General features: G+C 41.5%; 1 protein-coding gene across 1 annotated transcript in view; it reads left to right on the top strand.

Moving 5' to 3' along the window:
• The window catches only part of KIT (KIT proto-oncogene, receptor tyrosine kinase), a 55,035-nt gene that overhangs the window by 23,229 nt on the left and 17,890 nt on the right, over positions 1–13,916 (top strand). The window contains exons 4-7 of the mRNA XM_065060923.1: positions 2,989–3,125; positions 5,821–5,980; positions 8,812–9,001; positions 9,704–9,819. Coding sequence (XP_064916995.1) covers positions 2,989–3,125; positions 5,821–5,980; positions 8,812–9,001; positions 9,704–9,819 — 603 coding nt within the window. The remainder of the gene's footprint in view (positions 1–2,988; positions 3,126–5,820; positions 5,981–8,811; positions 9,002–9,703; positions 9,820–13,916) is intronic.

Raw genomic sequence — 13,916 nt, forward strand, 5'->3', positions numbered from 1 at the left:
AACTTTGAGGACAAACCAGTGCCCTGAGGTTTGGACAGGCTTGTGCAGGCAAGGTGGAGATATGAGTGGCTGACTCACAAGTCTGATACCCACAAGTAACAGCAGAGGAACTGACTGGTGGCATTAAAGAGGGATTCAGTGGAAAGAAGGAATGTGGGGGAGCAGAGGGCCCTGATTTGTCTCCATCGTCATGAGTGAGGATGGTCACAACAACAACCATGTGCCCAGATCATGATGAGGATTGCATGGTGGATGAGCTGCCAGATGTATCACTTGGCTCTGCAAACCTGTTGATGATGCCCTACCTTTGACCTTCATGTGTTGTTGTGCCTGAGGGCTGGGTGTTTAAGTAGGTTTGGGAAGGAGGAGAAGCCCAATGCCTGGCTGTGCAGTACATTACAGGCTGGTTTTGTCTTGGCGTTTTGGAGCCTATGGTTACCCTGTGTGTTGTTAATCCACTGTATAAATACCCAGGAGACAAGTGGAGGGAGCGGTTCAGCAAGCCAGGCTGTCTCGGTAAATCAGCTTATTCTCTGTGTAGCTCTGGGGCTCTGCATGAAGTAGCCCCTGGCTACAGTTGAGAGCATCTCCACCGAGGCCTGGGTGTGATGTAGAGGCTGCAGTGAGGTGTGAGGAGGGTACGTTCCTGGTCCCTGCACAGGCGTGGGTTATGCACCAGGAGCTTCTGTTGGCTGCAAGTGCATTTCTGTTCCCATGGCTGAGGTGTCCTGTTGAGTTATTTTGTTGTTGAAAGCAGAGGGTTGGGTAGGGGCTGTGTTGACTTGGTTTGTGCTTTCAGAGGCATCCAGCTGTCCGTGATGCTGTGCTGGTTGTGCTGCCGGGGCTGGTGCTGGCGAAGGGGTGCACAGCTCAGGCCCGGCTTCCCCCCACTGCCCATTTGTGCCAGGTGTCAGGAGCCAAGGCCAGGCCACTGCCAGCACTGTCCCTTGTGCTGGTGGAGGAGGGTTGTCCCATGGGGTGGTGAGGGGACACATTGGTGTTCACTCCACGGCAGGGGCTGTGTGCCCTGCCTGGTGGCAGAGGAGCAGGGTAGGCAGCGGTGACCATCTCAAGTGTGCAGTTTGCTGTGGCAAATTGAAGAAGTTTGTTTCTTAGTGACTTGGGAACTCTGATATAGTGAATTTTATTGAACACTTAATGAGAAGGGAACAAAAGTACAGGCATCTCTGGCATTCTCCTTTGATGACCAAAATCAAGTTGGTTCTTGCTGTCTCTGTTCTGTAACAAGTTTGTTTTTCAACTGTTTTTTCAGTGGTGGCCAAAGAAAGCAGTTGATTGCCATAACTGACATTTCTCTGACATAGGAGAATGCAAGCTGTAGTATTGGGTTCTTTCGTTGTTTTATGGGATGGAAGTCTGTACTTGCTCACTACAGTGGTGACTTCAGATGGGAGGGTGCTGCCCTGGCATCCATCGCCAGTGGCCCACAGATGGTGGGCAGTCGTAGGTGGCCAGTGGGACCTGGACATTCTGCCCATATTCTTCAGCTGGGGGGAAGCCTGCAGTAAGTAGAAGCCTCTGCTGAAGGTCATCAGCAGCAAAGCAGCATTGTCATCCTCAGTGTTGTAATTACTGTGCTGTACTGTTCAGTCCTTGTCACATTCACCAAGTAAAACTCCTATCTTCTTCTTGGCTGAAGACTTAATGTGTGTTGGAGACCCTTTGGTGGGCATTGTTTTTGTAATGACAACTGTGGTGCTTAGACCCTCAGGCTTGAGCTTCTGGTGCAGAAAGACAGGCATCCATGAAATAGGGAGCTGTGCGGGTGTCTTCAGACATCCACCAGCCCTGCTACGATAGCACAAGGAGTATTCATGTCCACCCTTCTCAAAACAATGAGGGACCTTATGGCCTTACAGCTCTTTTTTTGATTGTCTGTAGATGTTGCTGGCGGGTGAGAACACAGCACGCCTTCTGCACCAGTTTCCTCCTGTCTCTTGGGTGCTGCTGAATGCCGGGGGGGAATTTTTATGTGAGCCTTTATCTCTGAAGAGAGCAAACATGTTTCTTTGTTCTCTTCTGTAGAACATGAGGAAAACATTATTGTTAAAGTATGAATGGCTGAAAAGCGTGGCGTTTTCTTAAGTTTCACATAATTTACCTAAGAAAACTACAAAGCCTGTGTCAGAGGCAGGAAGAGAGTCTGGAAGGCCTTATCTGATGTATGTTGCATTTATAATTTGAAAGTGAGTCTTCCTGCATAAAAGTCCTAGTGGGAAGTTCACTTGAGTCTTGTAAACGAGGAAAATTTGAAGAAATTATGAAGAAAATGTAAAAAGAGACTGTGGAGGGAACAGAGGAAGAGCTGAAGATTTTTGCAGAGATAAGAGACACATAATCCTCAAATACACTTGACTATTGAGAAAAGACACCCTGAAGCAGAACAAGGGTACAGCTAGCCCATGGCTGCTTGTAACCACCTCCTTCTTGGGTGATGAACTTGTCCATGGTCTTGGCTCCAGCCAGCTCTGTGAACCATCACTGTGAGCAGAGATTCTGGTGCTTTCAGAGACTGAAGTCCTTGAGCTGTACCTGTCCTTCTAGGCTGTCTGTCAGGGGCTCTTCAGGGACCTGTCAGCTGTAGTAATGTGTAATTAGAAGTTGCAGTTAATACTAGGCTGCAGTTCTTCACTTGCTGATCCTCACTGTGTTTTCAGTTCCAGAGTGCAACTTTTTAATCACTGTCATGGAATGAATCATCTCATTGATGGTTCAACAGCGTTGAGGTTTCTTTGCGCAAGCTGCTAAGCTCTAACAAGTATTATCTACCTTTAAGTGTAATTTGAAGGGAGATTGAAGCAGAAACGTGCTTGTTGTAAAGGAACAACTATGTAATATGTTAAAGAAATTTGAATACCTCTCAAAGGTCTGAAATCTTATTGGAAAGTTAATGACTGTTGATTTTTTATTCCCCCTTGGAAGCTCTGAAACTAATGAAAAGTAACCCACTTCTAAATTGTTTTCTAGTTCACAAAACTCTTCCTGTCATCACCTTATCCAAAAGCTATGAGCTTCTCAAAGAAGGGGAAGAATTTGAAGTTACATGTGTAATCACAGATGTGGATAGCAGCGTACAAGCCAGCTGGATTTCTCACAAAAGTGGGGTGAGTTCCTTTAATGGTATCACAAATGCCTCAGCACAGTGCACAAACTCTCTATAGGCATTTGCATGCTTGTCTTGGGGCACCTGATGCTATAATATTATCGGTCTGGATTTGTTGCGTTTCCAAGGTCCCACATCCCACAGACTGGTGAGGGGGCAGCAACAACTGTCCGGTGCTCATGCAGGGGGCTGTGAGGAAAAGCATCTGCATAGGCTTCTCTTCCCAAACAGAAATTAAAGTTAGGCTCTTCAATGTGAAGTTTAGGTGACCTCTGTTGGGCTGCCTAAATACGGAAGCACCGAGTGCCTACACATCACATTGCAATCAATGGGAACTGCAAGTATCAACACATGGACTGCAAATTACATATTCTAGTCGTTATCATTAACAGTAAAATACCTGCTAATTAGCGTGGGATTGTATGTGACAGGAATAGTAGTAAGCATTCGCAGGAATGATTAATTCATTTAAATTACATGATGTGCCTCACTAACTGGGAAACTTCTGAAAAATGAACCGGTGAACTGGCTTCTGTCTGTAGTGATGGCTGAAGTTACTGCCTGGCATCGCCAAATTAAATTATTGGAATGCTGAGTGTTCCATGAGAGTTGGTTACCAGCAGCACAGCTGTTCTGCAGATGCGGGGCAGGGAGATCCCATCCTCTGATCAGCTACCGTGCAGCCAGCTCTGCCTTTGAAATGAGCAGCAGGCTTTGGGTTTTTTTTAAAGATGTTTCTTGGTCTTCTGGGTATACCCCGAAATCTAAATGAATTAAAAGCCCTTGTGATGACCTGTTAGTAACTCCTGCAGTCTACATCCCCATGCTAATTGGCTGGTCTTTTACTGCTAATGGTAGTGACCGAATACGTCATTCATATGTGTATGGAAAAAAAAGGCTTCTGTGATGCTGTGATGTTTGGATAAACCACATCTCCTCGGGCATATTGTGAACAGGAGGCCCGTTCCCTGGAGCTGGGTATGCCATGCTTGGCTAATCCACCATCCCTGGCAGAGCTGCTCTCACTAAGTGCTCACTCCTCCAGAAATCCCACTTTGCAGCTCCAAGGGTTGAGAAGGTCTAAATGACATGAAGACATGAGACATGCAGATGGGGCTTTTGGTCCTGTGCCAAGGCCAACTACAAGTCCTTCATCTGAGAATTTAATTTATTCTATTGTTCTTCCCCTTTTCTTTGTTACAGTGTGAAGAAATCAGGGTCTTCCTTTAAGGTTTTGTGCTTTATCACTTTTCATTTTATGAGTAAAAGCCACAAGGAAAATATTTTAGCCCAAATAATTTTGACCTTTCTGTCCCTTCTGGTAAATAGCATGGGATGCTATCTTTTAAATATTGACTGTCAAATTAAAGTTTGTGCTGAAACAAAATACATGAAATTCATGTTTATATAGATGAAGAATTACATTTTGTCCTGAACAGGTCAAAGTGAAAAAAGCAAACCAAAACAAGCCACTTTCCTTGTATGACTGAAGTTATCACCACTTTTGAAAACGAGGAGTCTTATTATAAGCAAGCACATCCATACAAACCAAACTGCTATTTGTGATTATTATAGTTCAGGAGGAACCAAAGTGACTTGAGAAAATTAAATTTATCTAGAAACTCTTGGCACCTCCAAGAATTGAAATAATTCTACTAGACAATTACAAGTCCAGGTCTGCATTTGGATTAATCAGTGTAAATTTGTCAGTCTTTCCACACCAAGCATTCTCACAGAAACTAATGTCAACACCTCAAAGCATTTTTTCTTTCTTTAGTTCCAGCATGCATACATAGGCATAGAGTCATAAAATGCTTAATGCTTTGAAAGGAAAATGGAGTTTCCAGTTGCCTGTAAGATTAATAAATCTAGATTGCTATGGACTGAGAAGCAGAGTGGGCTCCAGAGCAAGGATGCCATGCAGAGCATGCCATGAGCGGGTCTCTCTGCAGTGTGTCTGCAATGAGGAGATGCCATGGAATAGGGACATAGAGAGACCTCATTTAAAATGAAACTCCAGCACCTTAAATTCCCTCTTGTCATGTGCTGGAAAGCATTGCAACCCTTAGAGAGTTCAGTGACTTTTAGGTACCACTTGGGTGGTGAACCACACTTCAGAGTTGCAATGACTTTATACAATTGCTGCAGCTTCTGAGCATTAGGAAAGACAAGACCCAGTGTTCATTTTGCATCAAGCCTTACAGCTAGAAGTGTTATTAGTGCAAATAAAACCTTCTGTTGGTTCCTCACCTTTGTCAGCATTAGAAATTTAACCAGAGTAAGCTGGGTCTGACCTTGGGCCCAACACATTTTTCTCCATAGGACTGAAATATTTGAAGAAATTAGAGTTTCAGCTTTGTGGCTTGGGCTGGTCTCTCCCATTTGGCACTTCCTCTCTCTCCCTCTTCTTCTCCCTTCCCCTGCCCCCCCTGCAATATTCTTGTGGAAGAAAACAACCTAAAGAATGAGGGGAGGGGATAGGACTTAGGAGAGGACATTATCTCCCAAAGACAGCTGATCACACACTTGTTTTTCATGGAGAGATTCTAGTGACAGGTTTGTCGTGCTGGCTTATTATTCCGGTTTAAAGCTATGAATATTAATATAGCAAAGTTATAATTACTTCTATTTTTAATTTATCTAGGAAAGATGCCGCATACACAGTGTTTTAGATGTTAATTGTTTTTTACCGACAGATTGTTACAAGCAAAAGCAGAAATTTGGGTGATTATGGATACGAAAGGAAATTAACATTGAACATCCGTTCAGTGGGAGTTAATGATTCTGGAGAATTCACATGCCAAGCAGAAAACCCTTTCGGAAAAACCAATGCCACAGTAACCTTGAAAGCACTAGGTAAATAGTTCTTGTAGAAATCTCAACATTTCTAAGAGCAGGAGGTGGAAAATGAGAACACTGGGGAGCCCTCCCTTCCATCTCTCTCCTTTGCCCCAAACCTCAGTGGGTGAAGTTGCTTTATTAAAAGGTTATTGCTGACTGGTACCATATGAGGTGGCTCAGGAAGTGTTGTGATGTGTATGACTACTTTAATTTCTATAACCCTTTGCATGCTATTGAAATGTGATATTAGAACAACCACCCAACAGTGTTTCCATCTCTCTGGTTTGTCGTATCCTTCCTGGTTTAATTTTAAATTTAATCCAGTCTTAATGAAGCAAGTAATTTACCTTTGTCTGGTACTATCCCTACGCTTAAGTAATTTGGCAGCAGAAGCATATCTTTCATACCTGCCTTCCAAGCATGGGAAATTTCACTGACATTGCCATATCAAGATTTTTTTACATAGTAAAAACTATATATGTACCTCTATTTAAAACAATGCAGTGAGGAACATTGCAGTGTGCGTAGGCAGCATGAAGTTGTTCCAAGTTCACCCCTGTGGCAGATCCACTATCCATCCCTTCCATGGATTTTGGATCGTGTCTTTTAACAGTGAGCAAACTCCATCCCTCCTCTTGTTTAATAACAGACTTGTTTAGAGTCTGCTATGTATTAACTTGGGTGACACAGAGTGCCTTTTGAATTTTAAAGCTTCTGAAATCTGTTTATTTGATCAATTTAAGGACACGTCGGTATAATTAACAGGTTCATTCTGAAGAAGTCTCTGTGATTGGCTGCAACAGTTCTTTACCATTCAAGGTGTAGTAACTGAGGGAAGTGTAGCCTTGGATCCTTTTTCCTTTCCAAATCTGTTTTTCTGTTGCACAGATAACTGCTGCAACCTTGCTTGTTTGGCTTTCCCCAGTAACTTAAAGAAAACAGAAGTATTTGACCTATGTGGGTTAGATCTTTATGAGAGCAGTAGAGGTTTGAGTGCCCTTAACCTTGTTCTGCCATTCTAAGGGGTAGGGCTCATAAGTGATGGGGGATGTTTTCCTTGTCTTTTTACAGGAGAGACTAAATTCATATGTAAAAGAATGAAACGGTGTGAAGTATGAAAGAAAATCTTTTACCCAAGGGGAACAATATAAAAGCTTTTATTGTAAGAGGAAGGAAGTTCTTAACTACAGAAATTCTTAGGACTGATATGTATGCAAATGTGGCTTTAAAAGTGATTGACTTTGGAATGTTTGGGGACTAAAATAAAGCACGGCATTATAAAAAGTAGAAAATAAAATAACAAGTTTGTGTTTAGTAAAATGCAAAGTTTGTATTTAATAAAAAATACCAGAGAAAAGCTGAAGTCTTTCATTTTCAAGATACTTTTCTTTCCCCACCCTCTCAAACGTGATTTAAAATAAAAAAATCTCTTGTCTCTTGGATGCCTTTCACTATTCCTTGTCAAACTGACTATATTTATCTGAACTGTGCCAGTTCCCAGCGTTCTGGGAAATGGTGTATGGCATGTACCAGGGAGATCCTGGGATTGTATCAGTTTTTAAATTGCAGTGGCTTTAATATTAGCCAAAAGGTTTACAAGAAACAATGGGTATTTTTGGTAAATTTCCTAATTACTTTTTTAACAATTGATTTATCTGATCATAAACAGTTTCTAGAACTGTTCTGGGGATTGATAGCACAATAATAAAATTTTATTTGCAAGCTCTCGAGTCCAGTTTTGAATCTCAGTTGCATAGGGTATCCTGTGTTTATAAAGAAAATAGAAAAAAAGCCCTGTGAAGGAACTAAAAATCTTCAGTTTCCAGATTTAAAACCTTTTTCGCTTTTCTAATGATGGAGAGCATTTTAGAGCATACCTGCCAGCTGTGTATTTAGTTAATCTTTCTTCTCTGAAGCATCTGTTAAGTGCTCTGGCAGCTCCATATGCTTTCACCAAGCCCCACGGGCTTGTTTTCCTAAGCTCAGGTGCCCAGCTGGCCATGGCAGTTTGATTACTAGAAAGTGGGAAGAAGCAGGCATCTGAGATTGACTTTTGGTCTAAATTCAAGCTCCCCCAGTAAATTGTAATTGCAATCTGCCTGTCAAACTGATAATTCCCATATGAATTTGTGTAATAGGACTGAAAAATTTGTCTTTACAAAGTGAATAATCCTGAAGCTGATGAGTTTATTAGAGAAATTAAAACCACTGCAGTGAGGATGCTGCTCCACATGATATGTTGGAACTGAATTGCACAATGATAAACGGTATCTGCCAAATAAAAGATTAAGCAGCAGTAGATGAACAGAAATGCCTTAGTTTAAGACAATTGCTATCCAGGCCTGTGGTCTTAGCACGTTTTTCTCTAATTACAGTTTTCAATAGCTTAATTTGTAATGTCATTCTTAATTACACTTGACAAAGAAACCTTAAATACTCTGGTAAATTGTCACAAATGATCAGTTTATCTTGCTCTTTTCTTAGCGTTTCCTTTGTACCATACAGTTAGTGACTCTGATTTTTGGAAAAATGTTAATTCTTGAGTAGAATCAAACATGGGCTTGCACTTTTCTGAAAGCAAATAGAAGGTATTTATCACCAGAAGATGGAATTATTTCTGCTGAGGCACTCAAGACTGCTTTAAGTCCTGTGCTTCATTGCTATATATAGCTAGTCATCTTGGTTTGGGCAGATGAGGTTTCAAGTTCTGCTTTGTAGAAAAGGTTTCCTGTTTCACAGTTGTATGTTTGATCACTGATCTTGAAAGTAGTCTAAGTGTGGTTAGAGTACTGACAGTCTTCTAAATGGCCCTGAAATTGTTTTTCTTCTCCTCTTGTGGCCATCAGCTAAAGGATTTGTCCGTTTGTTTGCAACAATGAATACCACAATAGATATAAATGCAGGACAAAATGGAAACTTAACAGTTGAATATGAGGCATATCCAAAACCGAAAGAAGAAGTCTGGATGTACATGAACGAAACATTACAGAATTCATCAGACCATTACGTCAAGTTCAAGACTGTGGGCAATAACAGGTAATATGAATTACTGTAAGTGCTATTGATTTCACTTTGGAACAGCAAACTAGAGTCTGCTCTGGAAAGATGAAAGTGGAGGTGTCGAGAAAATTGTGATTATAAAAGATCTTGTAGTCTGCGTGGTTTACCACAGTAACTGGGGCAAAGTCTGCTAACCTAGATTTGGAATAGCACTGGGCTAACCACAGCAGCTGAGGACCACAAACTCATGACTCACCTACAGGATCTCGTTCCTGCCCATTAGGGAAAAATACGAATTAAAGAATAAAGCATTAAATAAGAAATAAAGTTGTTTGTGTTCAGAGACTCCCTCTACCACCACAGCACAGAGCCCAATGCTCTGGACTAAAGCTTATGCTTTTATTTCTGCTGTGCGCTCTTCTCTCCTGAGCCCTTGTCCTCCAAAAATCCAGCGTAGTGTCCAGCATGTGGGGTCTGGGTTGTGTATCTGGGTTCCCTCTTCAGTGAGAGCAGGAGCAGGTGGTGGTGCCTGTGCGAGGTCTGAGCCTGGTGCTGAGCTGTCACGTGGGTAGACATTTGGGAACAGCAGAACTTTTGGATGCTGCAGCGCAGTGGCAGTCATAATGCAAGATAAGAGTGTCTGCATGGACAGCATCTGCAGAAGAAGCTGGCATGCTAACTATTCCCTGTTCACTGCAAGTTATGAGCATCAGTAATGCTTAATTTTTTTTATTACAGTTATACAAGTGAACTTCACCTTACCCGATTAAAAGGAACAGAAGGAGGCATTTACACATTTTTCGTGTCCAATTCTGATGCCAGCTCCTCTGTAACATTTAATGTCTATGTGAAAAGTAAGTAAAGTGAACAGTCTGAAATATTTCATTATCACAGTCATTGTATTTTATACAACATAATGTATGCACAAGATGTCACAGTGTGGTTCAGCATATGAGAGGGTTTCTGAAGTGAAGTACATGCTGGAAAACTATTGAAATATCAAGATATAAAAGTGCATAGTACTTACACAAATCCACGTACTACCAAACGTGACCTTACATTCTACTGAGTGTATTCTGGAGGTTACTGGAGAACAGCTAGATAGTTTATACAGGTAAAAAAATATGTGTGCACCTGGAAACATGATCTCAAAAATAAGCATGTGTCATAAACCTTTGATAATTTAAGGTGGAGCAGGGTATACAGGAATTATAATTTGCATTTTTGGCAACCAAGTTAAGCTATTAAATGTATTTAATTCGTTTGAGTTGGATGCAGAGTTTGAAAGCTCGTAAAGAGATTTATTCACTTGTGCCTTTTGGCATCTAAATACTTCTGTATAATAATATATAGCTCTCCATTGTTTTAAAGAAACGTGCATAGCTTTACAAATGCATGTGCTGTCATCTTTGGGACACGCTTGTTAAAAAAGTGTCGCTGTCAGTTGCAAACAGCATTCTTCAAGACAAAAGCTAAACTTCGAAATGAATATAATGAAACCTTCAGGAAACTCTGTCCTTCTTAGCAGAGCCATCCTTTTAGAGAATTCTATGCTGTCAGCAGACAAATATTGGCAGACACTAAAGGCCAGGCTTAAGCAGGGGACTGCACGCAGACTGGAGAAACTAAGGCGAGGTAGACAATGATGCCTTCAAGCCCAGCAGGAGGAACTATATAGAAAGTGAGCGCATGTGCTGCAAATACAGTTCTGTATTGCTGCTGTGCGTCAGCAGCAATGTGTTCTTCTCTGGGCATAGGCTAATGCAGAGGGCTGTTGACGCTTCCACAGATGCACAAAATCCTAGATATTAATTTCTGAATTCTTCTCATTTATCACTGAAAGTCAATATTTGTAACATCACTATTAGCAGTGCCATATTTTGCATCCAGAAATATCACTTGGGCTCCTTTCAGAACCCAGCATTTCTTCCTTCATCTGTGGATGTTGTCACTTTAATTTGTATGCCTTTTCTGTATGACTGTGGATTACGCTCATGAGGGGTAATTCTGCTATTTTACAGATAAGTGGAGCAAATTTTTGAGTCATAAGTTTAATTTCTGGGAAGGAATGAGAGAAATTGCAGATTACCCAAGATGCCCTCCATTCAGATGATGCTGGCTGGTGTTTTCTCACTTGGAGCATCATATGTGTGCTTGGAGCAAAGGGCTGTTCATGGGCCTCCCAGCTCTGCCAGGCTCTGCAGTTTTGTCATCATCAGGTGTCAGTTCTCAGTGCAGAGCTTTGTATTGTTGTTTTTGAGAATCTGCTACTTGATAAAAGCTGAAAACCCCTGTGGGTCATGGTTAGGAAACCAGAATAAGAAGAGCATGGTGAAGCAGTATGGCCAAGGTGGGAGGGGGGTATGGATGGCTTAGTTCTTCGGAATGGCTTGTCTGCGCAACCAGCAGCATTCAAGTCTTCTTCCCTCTTGCTTCAACTATGGGTCTTATAATTAGTAAGATCAGTCTAGGGATGCAGTGAGGACTTTTAAGCTGTCTCAGTAGAGCCCAGGTTACCATGCACAGCAGCCATGAGTGGACTGCAGACATTGCTGAAGCAGATGGATTTGACACACTTGATTCAAAAAGAGTTTGTTTGGATCTTTAACTAAGCTCCTGCAAATATTTTTTGTTTGTTTTTTTTTTTTTTTTTTTTTTCTTTTTGAAAAGAGTTGTAATCAATTGATCCTTCTAGGGGTTCATTTTTAAGAAAAATAACCTGTTTTCAGTGGCATGTAAAATGCTCGTCATTTAGGTATGAAACACAAACTGAATGACAACATACCATATTATTTGACATAGCAGAGTAACTGCCAAAGGAGAGTCTTGTGTGGGTGGGTCAGATCCTGAACTATTGATGCGTGCTGACCTGGCATTATTGTCAGCAGGGATTTCACACGAATTGCTGAGATGCAGCTCGTGATGTTTACACGTGTGGCTCGAGCAAGTAATCAGCAGAAAGTAATCAAACAGGTAAAACAGGATTCATAATCAGGAGAATGTCTTTGCGTAAACAAAAATCGATGCTGAAGCATTTGCTGAAAGACGTGAAAAACCCTGTGCAGAAATACTTGCCTCGGATTTAAACACATTTAGTAATTGCAAATGCTAATCTGAAACAATACTGAATTGCTTAAAAAAATAATGTAGTCAGTCATAGCAAATGTGACATAAAGTAAGGAAGGAAGGAGCTATGAAATTAAGAGCCAAAAAGAAAATTACAGCTTGACAAGCAGCGTACTCAACTGAGTTACAATTAAGAAATTGTAGAAATCTCCAGAGTGGCAAGGTACGGTACATCTAGCAATTAGTGGAGGAATCTTCCAAGTGGTGTCTGAGTTTAGTGCAGAATAATATCTGGGCTTAATTATAGTCAACAAAATATTACCTATGCAATTGGGGCTCATGCTGCAAAGAGAAAACTGATCACCGTGTTATAGGTGAAGCTCAGTGGTTTTCCTGCCATTGGAATAGACAGTGAACAAACAGGAATTCACTGTGCTATTGTAAAAAGATTCATTCTGATCCAGAAAATGTGGCTCTAGAAGGAAAGCCCTCTCTCTTTGACTGTGATGACAGACAATACCTATTAAGTTTTACTTTTTAGACATTTACTTTGTTAATGATGAAGAAAAGGAAATTGTAATAGAAAGCAATTAAGTGCACAACCTTATTATACAGAGCATTGAGATAAAATAGGAGTAACCTCCTATTAAATAAGAGAAACCATCTTCGCTATGTTTCAAAATCAACATTAATGAAAGCTGAAAATAAGTTAATACATTTAGTGAAATTAGAAGTTTAAGACACCTAATGACTGACTTTGGAAGACAATATGCATATATGCCAAGCAATGTAATGAAACATAAAATATTTAAAGGGTTCAAGCCAAAACAGTAAGCAAAATATAGTCATGAAGAGCCTGTCTGATACCAGGGGCGATTAGGCAGTGAAAGTCATAAAATCTAGCACATTAAAATCTCTTTTAAAGGGGATGCTTGGTGGTTGCTTGGCCTCTGTTTGCCAAAGCCAGTCCATCTTTGCTTCAGCATCCCCTGGAGCACCTACACTGATCAATGAGGAAGCAGCTCCAGCTCCCAGAAAGGGGTGGAGGTGCTGGGACTCTCAGCTGGGGTGACAGTGGTGGCAGCCACCTCTTTCCCCTTGGGTCTGGAGCTGTGGGGGGCTCTTTGCTGCCACAAGTGAAACACATTCTTTAATTTCTCTGAGCCAGGGAGGCTTGGGAGTGCCCTGTGCTGGTGGAGAGAGGCTGATCACACCCGTAGCCACATCAAAGCGCCTCCGCAGGGGTGTCACAGCCATTCTGAGGCTGCTGTGTCCTGTGGCACCAGGGCTGCACCACTCTGCCTGGGCTGCTGGAGGCCTTAACCCTGCCTGGCCTCTCAGCTCCCTCTGCTGCTGCAGGAGTCGTCCACATGGACATGCTTGTATTGCACTAGGTTTTTATAATGGAAAAAGCCTGTCTGATGTGGGCATTTTCATCTCTCTTACTCAAAGTGTTCGATGCAGCCCAAATCTGGCACAATATTTTCTGAGAGGCGTTAATGTTAATTTTCCTCTTATACTTGACTTTTCACCTAATTTCTTGAATTATACATTGTGTTGTGATGTTGCCTAGAACATAGCATATGCCTAAACAAATTGCTTGCACATGGGTAGTAGATTAACTATTTGAAATTTCACAATCCAACCATTTTGACAGGAGTTTTGGAAATGTGGATTACGTGTATTCCATGAGCACTGAAATGGATGAATGAGATGCTCTGCACTCTCAAAAAGTTCCTCACCAAATGAGTAATGCTGAAAATCCGTCTCAACATTTGCAACAATGTTTAGTCCTTGGTGGTTTGCATAAAACACAACATGTGGCTTTAGGAATGAAAGAACATTTGGTTCCTGTAACATGAGTCATGAGGAGATGCTATGTGAT

Source organism: Columba livia, chromosome 4 (assembly GCF_036013475.1).
Source record: "Columba livia isolate bColLiv1 breed racing homer chromosome 4, bColLiv1.pat.W.v2, whole genome shotgun sequence".
Lineage (NCBI taxonomy): Eukaryota > Metazoa > Chordata > Aves > Columbiformes > Columbidae > Columba > Columba livia.